Source organism: Diceros bicornis, chromosome 3, assembly GCF_020826845.1.
Source record: "Diceros bicornis minor isolate mBicDic1 chromosome 3, mDicBic1.mat.cur, whole genome shotgun sequence".
Lineage (NCBI taxonomy): Eukaryota > Metazoa > Chordata > Mammalia > Perissodactyla > Rhinocerotidae > Diceros > Diceros bicornis.
The window spans coordinates 91,384,163-91,403,155 of record NC_080742.1 but is presented as its reverse complement, the minus strand read 5'-3'; the positions used below and the strand labels follow the sequence as shown (position 1 = coordinate 91,403,155).

The 18,993-nt window shown below is 38.1% G+C and overlaps 2 protein-coding genes across 2 annotated transcripts; both read right to left on the bottom strand.

The window, feature by feature from the left end:
• Positions 1 to 2,994: 2,994 nt before the first annotated feature.
• Positions 2,995 to 3,928, bottom strand: LOC131422580 (olfactory receptor 2A2-like). Its single transcript, XM_058569925.1, is given in 2 exon segments — positions 2,995 to 3,543; positions 3,545 to 3,928. Coding segments are annotated over 2 exon segments (933 nt in total).
• Positions 3,929 to 17,016: 13,088 nt separating this feature from the next.
• Positions 17,017 to 17,949, bottom strand: LOC131422570 (olfactory receptor 2A14-like). Its single transcript, XM_058569912.1, has one exon. The coding sequence runs from the start codon at positions 17,947 to 17,949 to the stop codon at positions 17,017 to 17,019; it is 933 nt and encodes a 310-aa protein (XP_058425895.1).
• Between the last annotated feature and the right edge of the window lie 1,044 nt (positions 17,950 to 18,993).

Here is an 18,993-nt window from a genome sequence, read left to right as displayed (position 1 = left end):
AATACTAGCAAATCGCATACAACAATACGTTAAAAAGATTATACACCATGATCAAGTGGGATTTATTCCAGGTATGCAGGGATGGTTTAACATTCGCAAATCAATCAACGTAATACACCACATTAATAAAATGAAGAATAAAAATCACATGATCATTTCAATAGATGCAGAGAAAGCATTTGACAAGATACAGCATCCATTTATGATAAAAACTCTGAATAAAATGGGTATAGAAGGAAAGTGCCTCAACATAATAAAGGCCATATATGAGAAACCCACAGCTAATATCATCCTCAATGGTGAAAAACTGAAACCTATCCCTCTAAGAACAGGAACCAGACAAGGATGCCCACTGTCACCACTCCTATTTAACATAGTACTGGAAGTCCTAGCCAGAGCAATCGGGCAAGAAAAAGAAATAAAACAGATCCAAATTGGAAAGGAAGAAGTGAAATTGTCACTATTTGCAGATGACATGATCTTATATATAGAAAACCCTAAAGAATCCACCAGAGCACTTTTAGAAGTAATAAACTAATATGGTAAAGTTGCAGGATACAAAAATCAGTTGCATTTCTATACACTAACAACAAAGTAGCAGAAAGAGAAATTAAGAATACCATCCCATTTACAATTGCAACAAAAAGAATAAAATACCTAGGAATAAACTTAACCAAAGAGGTGAAAGAGCTGTACACGGAAAACTATAAAACTTTGCTGAAAGAAATTGAAGAAGACACAAAGAAATGGAAAGATATTCTGTGCTCTTAGATTGGAAGAATTAACATAGTTAAGATGTCCGTACTACCTAAAGCAATCTATAGATTCAGTGCCATCTCTATCAAAGTTCCAACAACATTTTTCACAGAAATAGAACAAAGAATCCTAAAATTTATATGGAACAACAAAAGACCCCGAATAGCTAAAGGAATCCTGAGAAAAAAGAACAAAGCTGGAGGTATCACACTCCCTGATTTCAAAATATACTACAAAGCTATAGTAAACAAAACAGCATGGTACTGGCACAAAAACAGACACACAGATCAATGGAATAGAATTGAAAGCCCAGAAATAAACCCACACATCTATGGACAGCTAATCTTTGACAAAGGAGCCAAGAACATATAATGGAGAAAAGAAAGTCTCTTCAACAAATGGTGTTGGGAAAACTGGATAGCCACATGCAAAAAAATGAAAGCATACCCTTACCTTACACCATACACAAAAATTAACTCCAAATGGATTAAAGACTTGAACGTAAGACCTGAAACTATGAAATGTCTAGAAGGAAACTTCTAGAAGAAAACATAGGTAGTACGCTCTTCGACATCGGTCTTAGCAACATATTTTCAAGCACCATGTCTGACCTGGCAAGAGAAACAATAGAAAAAATAAACAAATGGGACTACATCAAACTAAAAAGCTTCTGCACAGCAAAGGAAACCATCAACAAAACGAAAAGACAACCTAGCAATTGGGAGAAGATATTTGCAAACCGTACATCTGATAAGGGCTTAATCTCCAAAATATATAAAGAACTCATGCATCTCAACAACAAAAAAACCTAACAACCCAATTAAAAAATGGGCAAAAGACCTGAACAGACATTTCTCCAGAGAAGATATACAGATGGCCAACAGACACATGAAAAGATGTTCAAAATCATTAACTATCAGGGAAATGCAAATCAAAACTACAATGAGATATCACCTGATGCCCGTCAGAATGGCTATAATTAACAAGACAGGAAACAACATGTGTTGGAGAGGATGTGGAGAGAAGGGAACTCTCATACACTGCTGGTGGGAGTGCAAACTGGTGCAGCCACTATGGAAAACAGTATGGAGATTCCTCAAAAAATTAAGGATAGAACTACCATATGATCCAGCTATTCCACTGCTGGGTATTTATCCAAAGAACTTGAAAACATCAATGCCTAAAGATACATGCACCCCTGTGTTCATTGTAGCGTTAAGGGTCCATCGATGGATGAATGGATAAAGAAAATGTGGTATGTGCACCCCCCACACACACACACCACATAATGTTATATTATTCAGCCATAAAAAAGAAGGAAATCTTGCCATCTGTGACAACATGTATGGATGTTGGGGGTGTTAGGCTAAGTGAAATAAGTCAAAAATCATATGATCTCACTTATATGTGGGATCTAAAAATTGAGAACAAATTGGTAGTTCCCAGAGGTGGGGGATGGGGGGTGGGAAAAATGGGTGAAGGGGGTCAAAAATTACAAACTGAGAGTTATAAAATGAATAAGTCATGGGGATGTATGCACAGCGTGGTCACTATAGTTAATAATACTCCATTGCATATTTGAAAGTTGCTAAGATTAGATCTTAAAAATTCCCATCACAAGAAAAATTTTTGTTACTATGTATGGTGACAGATGTTAACTAGACTACTTGTGGTGATCATTTTGCAATGTATACAAATATCGAATCATTAAAAAAAAAGAGTAACCCTTACTTATTTTATCCTCATTAGTATCATGAAGACAGTTGTTCAATTTGGTTTCATAAATCAGAGGAACTTTTGTACCATGAAAGAAAAATGATGTTGGCTATATACTAGTTGTCTCATGCTGACTGGTATTAATTTTACTGCTGCCAGCTACCCCAAGGTGATAAGAAGTCACAGATTTCTAAACACATAAGCCATAGAAATGTATTTATATAATTTTCTTACATTTAATTTTTTTCTCCATACATTAATATTCCTGGCTTTAAAAGTAAGAGAATTCAATGTTTCTTAAAAGAAATATTAAATATTCTGATAATTTAGCTGCCCCACTCCTGACACGATCTCTAAAGTTTAGAACATATGCTTTTTCATGCTTGGCCCTGTTTTCAGAGCTAGAATTCGGGTAATTACCATTTTTACATCAAACTTCTAATTCAGAAATTTTTCAGAGATTTTCCTTCAGAAAATCACATACTTTAAAAGGAAAACCACAAACAAGATTCTACCTATCCTTCATATGGACCTCTTCTTCTGCAGTGCTCTATACAAGGCGCCCTTCACCTGAGCATTCCTCAGGCTGTAGATGAGAGGGTTCAGCATTGGGTTAAACAGGCTGTGAAACAGGGACAGTGTTTTCTCCTGCTCTTCGCGTTGATTGGAGTCTGGGACCATATAAACCACCACGGCAATGCCAAAGAAGAGTCCAACCACACAGAGGTGGGAGGAGCAGGTGGAGAAGGCCTTTCTGCGGCCCTCCTTTGACTGGATCTTTAGGACGGCCCAGAGGATGCGCATGTAGGAGATGAGCATTAAGCAGAGGGGTCCAACCAAGACAAACACAGAGGCAGCAAGGATAACCACTTGGTTGATCCAGGTGTCACCACAGGCCAGCTTGAGGACAGACAGAATTTCACAGAAGAGGTGGTTCACTTCCTGGGGCCCACAGAAGGGCAACCTTAGAAGGAGAATTGCATGTGCCAGAGCCAGAATAAATCCACATGACCAGGAAGTGACAGCCAGGACTGTGCACACTCTCCAGTTCATGATGACAGTGTACTGGAGGCGGGTGGCAGATCGCCACAAACCTATCATAGGACATCACCATCAAAATCAGGCACTCTGTAGCAGCAAAACCCAAATACAAAAAAGTCTGCATAATGCATGGAACGAAGGATATGGTTCTATTCTGCTTCACTAAGTTTGCCAACATTTTGGGCACATTATTGGAAGCATAGGACATGTCAATGACAGACAGGTGTGAGAGGAAGAAGTACATGGGGGTGTGTAGACTTGGGTCCAGACAGATGAGTCCCAAGATCATGCCATTTGCCAACAGACTGAAGATGTAGAACAGGGAGAAGATCCAGAAGAGGAACACTTCCATCTCTGCACTGAGCTGGAATCCCACCAGGATGAATTCTGTGACCCAAGACTGGTTGCTTCCCATTCCTTAATGAAGTTTGTCAAGGACTGAAATGTGATAAAAGATCACAGCTGGTCAATCAATGAAAACTGGAGTTTACGTCAAAACGAGTTCAGAGAATGGTTGTATCCTTGTCTCTACTTGACAGCTCCCCCTTCTCTCCCAAATTGGTTACTTTTCTGTTTTTAACTCTTAATATAAAATGAAATTTAATCTTACAGAAAACGGTCATGAATTATGCAAAGAATTCCATATGCATTCACTCAGATTCAATAAATTTTAATAGTCTTTCATATTTGCCTTATCATTCTCGTTTTATCTATAAATATGTAATTTTTTTGAACCATTTGAGATTAACATGTTGATGTGATGTCCTTTTACCCCTAAATTCCTCATTTTTTCACGAAGAACAAAGACTTTCACTAGCCTAACCACAATATAATTATCAAAATCAAGCAATTTAATATCAACGTGATTCCTTGATCTACATTATTCTCTCTCTAATCCTGCCCCCATCCAGGGCCCAATCCAAGATTACATATTAAATTTAATGTCATCTATGTTTAGCCTCCTTTCATCTGGGATAATTACTCAACCTTTCTTTGCCTTTTATGACACTGATATTTTTGAAGAGTATAGAGTAATTCTTTAGTGGAATGTTCCTCAAATTGGGATTGTATGAAGTTCCTCATTTTTGATTCAGATTATTCACTTTTTGGCAGAAAAAAAAGTATCCTCCTCAGTGTATTCCATGAGTAGGTGCATGATGTCATTTTTCCCATTGTTGGTGATGAAAACTTGGATCACCTGGTAAAGATGGTGCCTCTCAAGCATCTTCAGCTTAAAATCATTATATTTTTCCCTAATGTAATTTCTGGAGCACCCGTTAAAATTAATATACAAATATTCTGTTCCTCATAAAGCTTTTGGCCACTATTTCAGCATCCATTGGTTATCCTGCTAGACTCAACTATTGGTAATGTTTATTGCAGAATGTGATGCTCTACCTCCTTCATTGCTTTTATATTTATTGGTTGTCAATTTCAGTCTAAGGAAAGGCTCTATCTATTTATCTATCCATCTATCTATCTATCTATGATCTATCTCTATGAATCTGTATCTATTATCTTTCTCTCATCCGTCTATCAATATGGACTCATAATTTTTTTATCAAGGGATTACAAATATTTATTATCATTACATGATTAATTGTCTCATATATGTACCCTCCAATCTTGCTCCTTTGTTCTATTCACATGTTCCCATAATTTTTGAGCTCTTCCTTATTTCTGATAAGATGTTTCAAGCTCTTCTTGTATATTCCCCACTTCAGGCATGGACAGCCATTTCTCTGAAGGGGTTTGATTCCTTTTAATGAAGAATCATAGTGAAGAATCATATAAACTAATATCTGAATTTTAATAGTTTATATTTTCATCATGATTTTCGCCAAATTTCTAATGTCCTCATTGAAAAAAATGAGCATTTAATTTGGGAAGGTTCTAGGGGATAACAGATTCTCATAATTAGTTCTGCAAGTCTAATATTCTTAACTGACTTCCTTTGTGGAGTGAAATCTGTTTCACTAAATTAACGTTAGCATTAAAGAAAATGGTCTTGATCTTATTCAGTAGTTTATTTTTAGGCAAAGTATATGTTTGTAACTATCGTCTTATCAAGTTTATATTATTTTCTTGCTATTTAGAAAATTACAAACTTTTGAGCATTTTAAATTTAGAGATTAAAGTTTTAAGAGTGTGGTTCATTGTAAGAATAAGGTGGTACCTACCGTGTATGAGCTTTTGATATCAAGTTTCAAAATCTTCTTAAAAAAACATTATGAAATTCTATTAAAAAGTCTAAAGAGGTAATACCCTGAAACATACAACTTGAGATGATCATTGTTAATGATTTGTATGTACAGTTATACCTTTTTACTGTACATCTACTTTCATATAGATCATGAATTAAAAAAAAATCAAACACTGTTGCTAGTTTACCTATATCTTTTATTTAGAAACATACCAGGAATGATTCTCCATGTCAAAATATTTCTCTGCTACATACTTTGAACAGCTGCATACTATTTCCTTGAATACGAATATTATAATTTATCTAATATATTATCTCCTCATTAGGTTTGTACAATATAATGCTTCAGTGATTAAATTTTATATATATATATATATGTATTTTTTTATGAATCCTTATAAGTTCTGAAACTTGAAAGTGGTCGGGCAAATCAATATACAATTTACGTCTCTATGTGTATGTATGTTGTCTAAAGATCAAACAAGGAAAAAACACAAATGTATGAAGACTTCTCTCTGCAAGAGACCACCCAGTGGGAAGGGGTGTCTAACTTAGACATGACTCTATAATCTCAAGTTCACTTACCCTATGTTGTTGTCCTACTTCTTATTTATTTATTTATTTGGTGAGGAAGACTGGCCCTGAGCTAACACCTGCTGGCAATCTTCCTCTCTTTTTGCTTGAGGCAGAGTGGCCCTGAGCTAATATCTGTGCTCATCTTCCTCTATTTTGTGTGTGGGACGCCTCCATAGCATGGTTTGATGAGTGGTGCAGGTCCACGCCTGGGATCCGAACCCCCAAACCCAGACTGCTGAAGCGGAGCACGTGAACCCAACCACTACGCCACCGAGCCAGCCCCTGTGGTTGTCCCACTTTTGCGGCTGCTTCTAACATGCTGGATCCCAAAGTGGCATTGAGCCTCTGTTAATGCTTTGGTGAAAGCCTGCTGAACATCAGCCTCTTTTGGTTCATTCTTATCTCAGGTTTATATTAGATACTGAGAAAGAAGAAAAATATTAGATAGAAATTAATATCCCACAAAACTTAAGTAAAACTTGGCTTATAATGTGTGTAGCTACTTGGTTATCAGGGAGAAATTCTCTTATTCTTACTCTCCAATTCCACCTGCTACCTGAGCTATCTACCCTCTAATTCAAGATGACACAATTTAATGTGACATTTGTTTGTTTCTTACTCCCCAGGTTCCATGTGAGAGAAGCTATCCTACCACCACTGTTCAGGTTTCCTTTCTAGACATCTTTATGCCTACATTATTAAGAACAAGAGATACAGATTTCTCCTGTAGTATCTAACCTAGTGTTTTCTTCTCAAGTCCAGTTTCTGGCTTGAGAGGGACTCTTGTTTCCTAGGTGAATGACATCTGTAATTATTGGACTCTTCACTGTTAAAAATGGGAAAGTTCTTACCTATATGGGAATTACAAGTTAAACAATATTTTAATATAATCAATACCATATCACTTAATAATGTTTCATAAATGTAATGCCATTTTGTCACCCATGGCTTACAGTAAAGTTTCAATGGAGCAGACAGTGCATTCCCAGATATTATAAGCTTAATCTCTTAAGATGATATATATAATTTTAGTTCACACATTTTTTTAGTGTTTATGAGTGTAGAATGAATTCAGTAATTTTAAAAATGCTGAGAATTATTGCATATCCCTCTAGAGGGTATCAGGCTTAGGTAAATGTAAACTCTCAGGCTAGTATATATTGAGTGGAAAAATTCACATGGGTTGTTCAAATACTAGTGTGGTTACAAACTGTGCTTATCACCACCCTCATTGTATAATCCTGATGGGGTGTTGGAGTGGAGTCACAGCCCTCCTCATTTGAACCATTTTATTGCAGTTTCCAACCAGTTCCTATAAAGAGAAAGGTGGCAGTCTACTAGACCTTCTCTAGGCCCATTAAAAGGATAGCCCCAGACATCCTATAAAGAGCGCCTTTTCTACTTTTGGGAATTAGAATAGATTCATGAGGAGGCTCTTCAGGCAACTAGTAAATGTACAGTCTTGTTCAATAATAACAGTTAACAGAGTTATATCCTCACTTTGACTATCTGGATAATCCTTAAGATAAAATTCAAGATTAAATGTCATTTATTTGAACTGAGATTCCCTTTCACCAAATAATAAGTCTTGCGGGTGGGTAATATGTCCTGTACATTTTTATATCTCATAGTAAATAGTATATTTCTAGATGAAACAAGCACTCAGGAAATATTTGATGAATGGATGATTGTCATTTTTAGTTCAAACAATGTATGTACTAAACATATTCTGTTTGCCAGTTTCTATTGACCAGGACATGGTTTCTACTTTATCAAATTTCACAGTTAGAATATGATCACTGGAAAATGAAACAGAGATAAAATCATAGATTCTTTCACTTCCATAAATATGATTGAATTTGGGAAGATTTTATGTAAACATTCATTAAGTTTGAGACATTGATTTTTTGCTACAATTAAGGAATAGTCCTATGCTATGTAAAGTGGGAGATAGTAACAGCACTATTGCAAAATTCTACTTAGATGCAGTTGGACACAATAAGCAATGTCTGAAACACATTGAATCTCCAAACATAAAGGATAATAGTATTGTTGAAGGTAATTCAATCTATCACTACCCAATAGGAACATTTTTTTATTAACGTTTTAGTGTAGTTATTTTTGTATCTGAATCAATGTCTTTTTATTTTTATCTTTATTACCATTATTACCATTTTGCTGTTAAAAATAAACAACATAAAAAATAAAATTGAAGACAGATTAAAAAACTCTTAAGCAGAATCAGTACTGGAACAGAGAAGACTCTATCACAGTGGTGATGCCTAAAACTTCTCCTTCCCAACAGAGCAAATAAAACAATAGCAGCTCAGATAACGAAAGGTTTGCATGGTCAGTATGAGCAAATCTCTTCCCAGGCAGCCCTGTAACCCAGAATGTTTCTTGATCTATGGAGCTTTATTCTATTTTTCCACCTCTTGTCAGGAGTGCTGGCACTCATTCTATGCTATTTTGTGATAGGAAATATGTTTATATAAAATACTGTGATTTCAAGTCAGACAATCATCACAACAGGGTGATAACCTGGGATGGTTCCAAAAAGAAATAACTGTGGAAAACTTAATGTCTTACACTGTTTCCGCAAAGAAAAGATTTACTGTAACTGTTACTGGAATTTTCTTTTTCATTGTGACAAAATTCCCTGGACATGAATATCTTCAATTAGGCTAGGTAACATATAAAGTCCTTTCATTAATTTGGCTATTTCAGAGCCTTATTCAGAGATGATGCCTGGATATACAGTCTCTCATTCTCTGAGCCTCTTCTCATTGAGACAGTTGTGCTAGCTCTGACCACCACACCCAATTACATTGGGAGGTGATGGTGGGAGAGATGCTGAGGGGATTCAAGGACCTTCTGCCCATAGCACAGTACGCAGAGATTCCCTAAGGTGGGGGCGGGAGACATCTAAATGCCTATTATATCTACCTTCAATACACAATATGAGTCAGGAGGGAAGATCACCCAGGAATACCATTCTTGTTCACATAGCTGTGGTGGTGTCCACTGCCGTCCTGTCCTATGTCATCTACCCACACTGAAAATCATGTCCAGAATAAATTAATCTCTTCTGTGTAAGGAGATTCTAGCACTGGATTTTCTCACAAGAATCTACTTTGGCCTAAAATAAATCCAAAGAGGTGAGAAATGTACCTCTGAAATAAGTGTAGTAGCCTGCTCCCTTAGCAGCTTTCGGAAGATTAAATCCCAGATACAGGAGGAATCACTCACTGGACTTTCTGAAGGTTCTTCAAAGAACATCAGGAGCAGAGGTTTTGTTTTAGAATCAGATGAATTAAAAACATTCTTTAGTTTCTATTGAGAATTCAAATTCCCAGAACGATCACAAGATATCATACCTATTTATCTTCTCTCTAAGGGGGAAGAAAGATGCCTGCATTTTCTCTCAGGAGGAGAGCCGAGATTGTGTGTGATTGTCCTTGGAGGAAAAACTGTTGGGAATGAGCAGGGCGGATATTGGCATCACACTGTTTCTACACAAACTTTCAAATATCTCAAGAGTTCTAAACCATAGACAGATATCACAGATTACCCAAACTCTTAAAATTATTATGGTTTTATGAATTCAGGCTTCTCTACAATCCCCATGAAGGTATATGAGAGGCTGGGACTTTTAGATGGTTGAGAGTTGGGTTCCCATGGAGCCTGTTATGGCACCCCTGAGAGGGAATAGATCCCCCAGCCAAGATGTATCTCCATCTGCAGTAGGGGTTGAGAGGTACAAATGAGGACGGATGATAACATCCATAAGTAACAATTATCAAGTCTTTCTTATGTTTCAGAAAATGTGCCAAATGCTTTCTATTGACTACATAGTTTAATCTGGTCATTATCTCCATTTTCCAGATGTGGAGACTAAAATTTAAATACACTAAATAATCAATTCTTTAAGTGTGGTCCAGGGACGACTGGGAATCTCTGAGAACCTTTAAGGGTCCGTGGGATCATAGCTATTTTCACAATAATATTTAGAGACTTCTGGTCTTTTTCACCCTCACTTTTTCATGAGTGCACAGTGGAGCTTTCCAGAGGCAACATGACACGTGATATTGCAACATATGGAATGCAGAAGATATAAGATCCAGCTGTCCTTGGTTAAGCCAAACATTTAAAAAATTTTCAAATATGTAAAATATAACTACTCTTTTTACTATTCTTTTGTTTTATGAAAGATAGTTATTTTTCATAAAAATACATTTTTTATATTAACATGTAATGAAACTATATCTAAATGAATTAAAAGTAAATATTTAATAAATTCTCAGTTTTAATTTCTAATATGGTACATATCAACAAATTTAACCACATAAAGAAAATGTGTTTGGGTCCTCAGTAATTTTTAAGAGTTCAAGGGGTCTTGAGACCAAAACGTTACAGTATCGTTCCACGAAATGGTAGATTACCAATGCACCAAGGGCCAGGGCTGGAAACATGGAATTTATCTGATACCCAAGGGTTTTAGTTTTCTATTGCTACTGCAACAAATTAACACAAACTTGTCAGCGTAAAACAGCACACATCTATTCCCTCAGTTTCTATTGGTCAGAAGTCCTGGTACAGGTCAGCTGGATTTTCTGTGCAGGTCTCACAGGGTGAAATCGAGATCTTGATTGTGTCTGCATCCTCATCTGAGGTCTTTGCATGCGGCCAACTCCATCTTCAAACCAGCAGGTGTGTTGAGTCCTTCATGCTTTAAAGTTCCCTAACTTCCTTCTCTGCTACTAGATAGAGAAAAATCCCTGCTTTTAAAAGGCTCACCTGTTTGAGTGAGTCCCTCTGAGATTGATTTGCCAGATCCCTTCACAGCAGTACCTAGATTAGTGCTTGATTAAATATTGAGGGGACAGGTATCTTAGGAGGCCAACTTTAGAATTCTGCCTATCCCACAAAGTCTTTTTTCTTAATCGCTGAGCAATGTCTTCATTTTTTAGATCTTATATTTTCCTTAGAAAGACGCTACCCTGTCACCGCTATCATTGTTATCAGCTGTTTATGCTTACAGACCTCCCACTCAAAATAATCAAAATAATTTTGAATCCTAACTCAGAAGGGAACAATTTCCATTTCTGTGTCTTACTCTAAGTGACAGGACTAGGCTATGTAAAGTTTCTTTTACTTCCCAATTTATATGAATTTAACCGAGTAACCCTTTCTTGCACAGTCCACCCACCTGGCCCTTGCCCTGGGTCTCCTATAGCAAAATGATCATATTTTTCTGATCATCTACATTTGGAAGAGCATTTATATAACAGATACAGTAATAGTTTATTTAATGTAATAGATATGGCAATAGCATGAATACGCCTAACATTTGGAGGAGTCAGTGTAGGGTAGGGACAGACTCGAAGAAACAGCTATAGCCTATAAAACGATGATGTACATTTTCACATTTTTGTACTAGTTTGATTACTGGTTCCCCTTTGATCTGTTATTTGTACCTTGTAATAATCTTGTGCAGAACTATTTAGCATAGAAATGAGCTGATGGTTAGCTAAATCAAGTTCTTCTCAGGCCAGCCATTTTCCATTGGTGTTACATTCTGAGGAGGCTTTAACTCGATCTTCCAGTACATTTGATCGTCAGTATCAGTATCAGTATCATCATATGACTTATTTACATAAGGTAGATGAATTTTAACAACAATGTCAATGTAACACCATAACAGTATGGTCATAGTGCAATGCAGTTTTATTACAGAACAAGTCAGTAAGACTTGCAGAGGTATTCGCTAAGCCTTCCCAACAGATCTGACTCTTGCCCATATACCAGATTATTGTTAGGTGTCATTACAACTAGCCATGATTCGCTTATTTCTGGGTTCCAAGTTAGTTGAGGACAAAGGCTTGTACTGAAGCTCATTTCTCTTGTGTGGCGTTATATAGTGGGGGCCACTTCTGTTCCCCTCCCACGTGGTGAGGACATGGTTTTATTCAGAAGAGTTCATTTCCTCCTAACTGTACTATAGGTTATGTCTTCTTCTGCTCTATTCTTGGGGAGAGTCAGAGTGTATCAATGAATATTACAAGTGCCCCCAGAGAACTTGAATAAGTTCCAAGGTCTAAAAGATTCCAAGTGTGCACCCCTTGGGCCTCAGCAGATAGGATGGAGGGCCATGGTCCCGTGGTTATTTTAGCCTCCATCTGTATCAAAACTATCGAGAGGTCCTGTTGGGTCAGGACTGAGGCCCAGCAGTATCTAGCATTATTTGTTGAGTCTGCCTGAAACTTTTCATTGAAGTCTCATCATATTTCCAGGCTGAATCCTATCCCTTGCCTTCCTCCTGGAAGAGAATTCCCTCTAATATGCTCTTTCTAGTTAACAAATCTTTTTCTCACTGACTGTCAGTCCTTCCTAAAAGTTAATTCAGCTCGTCCAATGATGCCTAGACAGCCACTTGTCTCTCCTAAAGCCATTTTTTATTGTATGGGACAATCCATTATGCTTCTTGTTGCCACTGTGTACTAATGGAGTGAGTGCAGTTATGATATATGTTTTGTTACCCCACAATATTGGGTCCCCCATACTAGGGTTAGATAAGTGGCAGTCCCATCTGGATGTAACTTAGTCTGAGTATGCCATAAGGCCTCCTAGAACCTTTCTCCAGTCAGGGTGGGGCCATTTCCCAGGCAATTCGTACTCACCAGGTGAAGTCTATGCTTTATTTCCATCAGAAACCCATTGTCTTCTCCTCCTCTCTCTAATAGCTTTCCACCCACAAAAACAAAGGTGATATGTACTTGTGCACAGCACACTATGGCATGCTAGGAATGCAGCTGATATAATTTGTCCATTATAACCATGGACCTTTCTAAGCATTTGATTGTTTATTGTTATGCAGTGGTCAGCCAGTTGAGAACTGTACAACACATGGTCCATGGCCATGTGGAGAGTGGTTCCTGGAAATTTCTTCCCAAATGAGATCATTTATAGCAGAAGTAACCTGAAAAATAAGAGTCAAAGGTTATTGCTACACTTGGTCCAGTTTATCATGATATCATATGACCAAAATATTTCCCAGGCCGATGCCACTCAGGATTGCATGCTTCCATTTGACCTTGTCAGGTTCCAAAAGTGGGGTTGCTTTTGGCAAACAAATGACTTCACCATTTTGTGTATCTGGCATAATTGTGTTAAGAGACAATATCATTCTCTAGCTGTGAGCCTCTCTTGAGGCAACAGTGTAATATTAGGTTTCCTTTATTGTGTACCCCATTTATTTATTCATTTGTTTAGTCTCAACTACTATTTCTGATTTTCTCCATTTATCATTGATTGGAATCCAGTTTTCTACCTTTGGAAAGGATATTAGATTCAGCCTCTGTGCTGTTACAGATTGCTGACAGCATTACCAGTTTAGAAAATGTTCCTCATTTCATTCCAATTCATATAGGTTAGGGTGCATAGGTACTGAAGTAGTGGGCTTTCTCAACCACTAGCTAATACAGCTGCATTCGCTGTCAACCCCAGTGTTGCCAGATGGGATGAAAATGCCTGCATCCCAGCACCCTTTAGGAATTCTGGCATCAATGTTTAAAGGTATAACTACAGTTTCTTGCTTAGGGATGATCCCTGCTTCTGGCAACCACAGTTGCAGCCCTGGTCTGGGGGCAATTGCATGAGGTAGGAAAAGAGAGAGGCGAGATTTTTGATGCAATTTACCAATGCAATTCTGTAGATAGGAGAGCTAAGGTGAGTTTTACTTAAGCCAAGCAGAGGTTTCTAACCTGGGAAGGCAGTCTCCACAAGGGAAGAAAGCATTCCAGAGAAGCATGGTTTTTCAATACAGTTTTATACCATTAGAACAAAGAACATACATCCAACACGCCCAGGATACACATTCATGAAAGTTTCAAAGAGATATTCAGTTGCAAATTATCCGGTCAATATGACCCTGATGTCCCTTATAGGGAGCTTATCTTCAGGAGTACTGATAAGGGCCTCACAGATACCGGCATTGTAAGAGGGGAAGTATGCATTTTATCTTCACAGAGTGGTTTCTTTTACTTTAATGGTTAAAGCAGATGTACCATGTATGTTTGATAGGCCATAAGTCAGGTTTCTTTAGTTCAAGCTGAATCAATTTTAAATCAGAATAGCTATGCCATGTACCTCAATATGTGAAAATTTCTTGTCAAGATAATGTGGGGAGGAATTGTATGTAGCACTAGGATCTTCCCCCACCTCCTTTTCCTCAAATCCTCCCAAAATGTGGAAGAATCTGTTGAGAGGAGACTCCTCCTTGGCCCTGCTCATGTTGAGAGTGAGCACATACTCATAGAGGCATGTAAGCCAATCCTTCCTGCCTTTATCTCCTCCTATTTTAGATAACAAATGTTTCAACTGCCCATTCCAATTCTCTATCAAACCACTACTCAGTGTATGAAGGGCAACATAATATGTTTATTTGATGTGATACGTCTTTGCCCGTTGTTGAACAATATGGACTGTAAAGTGCATTCTTTGGTCTAAAGAAATGCAATATGGTGATCCACATGGTACAGCCTTTACTCCTTTAATCATAGTTTCCTTTAGTTCACTGAACATATTTGTAATGGCTACTTGAAGTCTGTCTATTAAATCCAATATTTGGTCACTCTCACAGGCAGTTTCTATTGCCTGCTTTTTTCTAGAGTAAAGGTCATATTTCCTGTTTCTTTGTGTTTCTCATAATTTTGTAAAATGGACATTTTAGATAAAACTCTGGGTGTTGGTACCTCCCCCACACCTGCTCTGGAGCTTTTTATTGTTATTTGCTTGGTTACTTATTTGTTTATTGATTGGCTGGTTTATTTTAATGAAATCTATTCTCCCATCCACCAGCACTTCAGTGTTAAGCATTAACATCAGAGGATGTTGCTTCTCGGAGGGGTGACACTTTGGGTATGCCTGCAGTCACCCTGGGATGAGAGTGGTTTTGACAAGGCTCTTTTTGCTTATTTCCCTGACCACACTCAGCTGTTGAACTCATATTTGTTAAATGTCAATTAAATTTTAATTTTCATCATTTGCTTCTATTCATCTGTCTTCTTGACCAGTTCTTCATTTTTCCGTCCCAAACTGTTGCTTGCTACGCTTGAGGTAGGGAAGGATTTTTGAATACCACGTCAAGGACTGCAACATTCAAATGCAACTACCTATGTGATATAAATTTTGGTACCTCTTGTTACTGGCAGTTGTGGTCCTAGTAGTTATTTCACAAACATCCTCTATAACAAGTTTTTGGAAACACTTAATTTGAGGACCTTTATGCATCTTCAAAACTCATGGACTTTGTTGCACCTTGAAGAGGCTGTCAATAGGGCCTGCAGTCTCCACCGCCTCCCTGCCTGCATGGTGGTGGTGCTTCACCCAACTTGTTGTCCCAGCAAGTGCACTGAAAGCCCCATGAGTGTTTTAACGTTCAATAATCACAATTTGGTGAGAGAAAATATCTTTTTTTTACTTTGTTCTTACAATTGGAAGCAGTATATTTTAAGGATTTGATAAGGGATTTAAAGATATTATCTAGTTTGTCAGAGTTTGAAAATCCCACTGAAAAGAAAAAAATCATATTTTATTATTTAAAAAATTGATTTTTTTTCATTTTATTTTGCTTTTAGAGATAAGTGATTCATCATTTAATGACCTTGAAGTTTGTCAGTGTGAACTCTTCTTTCTTTCTCAAATTACTACATTATATTTCTCTTTTAATACATATTTTCAATAAGATAGCTGGAAACCAGGAATGTCCACATCTTCTCCTGAGAAGATGGCAAAAAGATGTTTCAAATAAAATTGCAAAGCAATTTGTCAGAGGAACATTCTAATTCCTGGAAGGGGTGGAAACTGAAAGGAAATTCGTGGGCAGTTATATGAAGGTCAGAAATGGGCATGGTGATTATCAAATTGACTGAGGAGAACCAAGAAAAGAAGAAGAAACAGTAACACGTACTATTATATAGTACTTTATACTTCAAGGGAGAAGGAAGGCCAAAGATATTTAAAATGAGAATATTGAAAGTCAGACGACTTGGGCTCCGAATATCAGAGTCATTCTCAGGTTTAGGATTCTCCTGCACTGTCAGTCTACATGATTTCCTTTCTCTACATGATACAGATTTGTCTATTATAAGAACTGCAACTGCTTCCTATCCATCCTTTTTATTGGATGTTTCCAATGGAAATGCCAATAAAGGCAATGGCTAAACCTCCCCTCGCTCCTGTCCTCTGCCCCTGACCACCCTGTGACTTGCCCATGTGGCCCTGCGTGGTGTGCCCTACCTCTGGTCTTCAGGACCTGTGAGTATAATAACTGTTTTTTCCTGAGCCTCTCCTTTGTCTCCTCTTGTGGCTGCACCTGACTGACCATCATATTAAAAAAAAGACAAAACACCTGGTCTTACTTGCATTTCTTAACAGTGACTTTGATGTGCAGAATGAGTAATTTTGAAAAGGCACAATATTTATCAACTTTTCAAATTGTATGTCTTCTGCTTTTTGGATCTATCTAACAACGTTTGCTTACCCAAGGTCGTGAAGATACTCAACTATTTTATTTTCTAAAATTTTTATGGTTTCAGGCAAAATGTTTAGATCTATCATATTCTTTTTTAATGTGAAATTTATTACAGCACAAGACAAAAAATGCCACCCACCATATTCACAGGGAGCAAAGCCCCCTTTTCCATGAAGATCTCTGCTGTCTCTCACAGTGGCCTCTCCTTGCACAGTGCTCTCCTCAGGGCCCCCTTGACCTCTGCGTTCCTCAGGCTGTAGATCAGCGGGTTCAGCATAGGATTGAAAAGACTGTAAAACAGGGAAAGGATCTTCTGCTGCTCCTCAGGATGGCGGGATCTGGGGGCCATGTACATGACAATGGCGCTGCCAAAGAAGAGCCCGACCACGCAGAGGTGGGAGGAGCAGGTGGAGAAGGCCTTTCTGCGGCCCTCCCCAGACTGGATCCTGAGGATGGCAAACAGGATGCGCGAGTAGGACACCACCACCAAGCAGAGGGGCCCAACTAAAATAAAAACACAGGATGCAAAGATGACAAGCTGGTTGAGCCTAGTGTCAGCACAGGCCAGCTTGAGGACAGACAGGATTTCACAGAAGAAGTGGCGGATTTCATGAGGTCCATAGAAGGGCAGCCTCAGGATGAGAACTAAATGGACCAGAGCCAAGATGAAGCTAAATGCCCATGAAGTGATGACCAGGAATGTGCACAGTTTCCAGCTCATGATGACAGTGTAATGTAGGGGGTGGCAGATCGCCATGAATCGATCATAGGACATCACCACTAAAATCAGGCACTCTGTGTGAGCAAAAGCCAGATACAAAAACGTCTGCATAATGCAAGGAACAAAGGAGATGGTTCTCTTCTGGCTCACAAGGTTTGCCAGCATCTTGGGGACATTACTGGAAGCATAGGACGTGTCAATGATGGCCAGGTGGGAAAGGAAGAAGTACATGGGGGTGTGAAGACTAGAGTCTAAGCAGATAAGCCCCAGGAAGACCCCGTTCCCCAGAAGGGTGAGGGTATAGAAGAGAGAGAAAAGTCCAAAGAGGACCAACTCCAGTGCTGGGTCCACTTGGAATCCCAGCAGGGTGACTTCTGTGATCCATGTGTGGTTGCCTGCCATGCTCCTATGGCAGAGACAGAGAAGTCCATGTCCACGACAGGAAAATAGTGCTGCAGGGCAATCAAGACATAAAATATTTACTGAGTCTTACAGAGTTAGCATTTAGAAATGTTTTACTTTGGCAGGTTTTCCTATCATTTATTTTTAGATATGTTGTAAAAACTAACTCAGTGTGCTCACATAAATCAGAAACAAAAGCCCCTTGAATCAATGGAATAATATGATATATATATATAATTATTAATGGATAAAAAGTGAATTATAAGATAACATAATCTGGTACATTAGAATCTTCTGGGACCTCTGTTCCATCTCCAGTCTTTGTAGTTTTATTGTGAGAGATTTATCTATTCTTTTTCAGCACTTGATACTGAAATTTAGGCATAAGTGAAAGAATATTTTGGCTACATAGTAAACATAACCAAATATCTTAAATTCACTTAAACATGATTACTTTTTGCGGCCTTTTCAAGTATGAAACTCAAAAGTATAAAATGAATTTACATTAACTGTGAGTGTATTTAAAGATGACAGCTGTATGGTCATTGTATTTTGTTTGGGTGTTTTCTCTTTTCCCTTTTATAACTTAATATAGAGACAAATCTGAGCTTATCTTATTTTCTGGTGTGATAGAATCATTTGTCATCGTGATATCTTCCCAGATTTTGCAACTCCCATTGCCATCAAATCCCCTGAAGACCTTCCTCATCCCTGTTACCGTGCTGACGACCTCCTGATGTTCTGATGGACTCTGAGCAGGTCACAGGGAGCGGGATCAGCTGGAGCATCAGTTGGTTAGTTCTATCTAGAGAGCTCCTCCTGGGAGGTGCCTGGATGTGTCCAGGAGCAGAGGGAGAGAGGGTCCTGAAGGGCTGGATGGCAACATCACATTGAGAGACCAGGTGACCAGGTGTGGTCCCTTTATACTTTCTTCACATTATTCCGGAAACAAGCTGAACTACCTTTATTTTTAAATTACTGTAAAGTTTCAAATCGAACAGATTATTTAAAAAATAATTTCAATGATTTCTTTTAGTAAACATT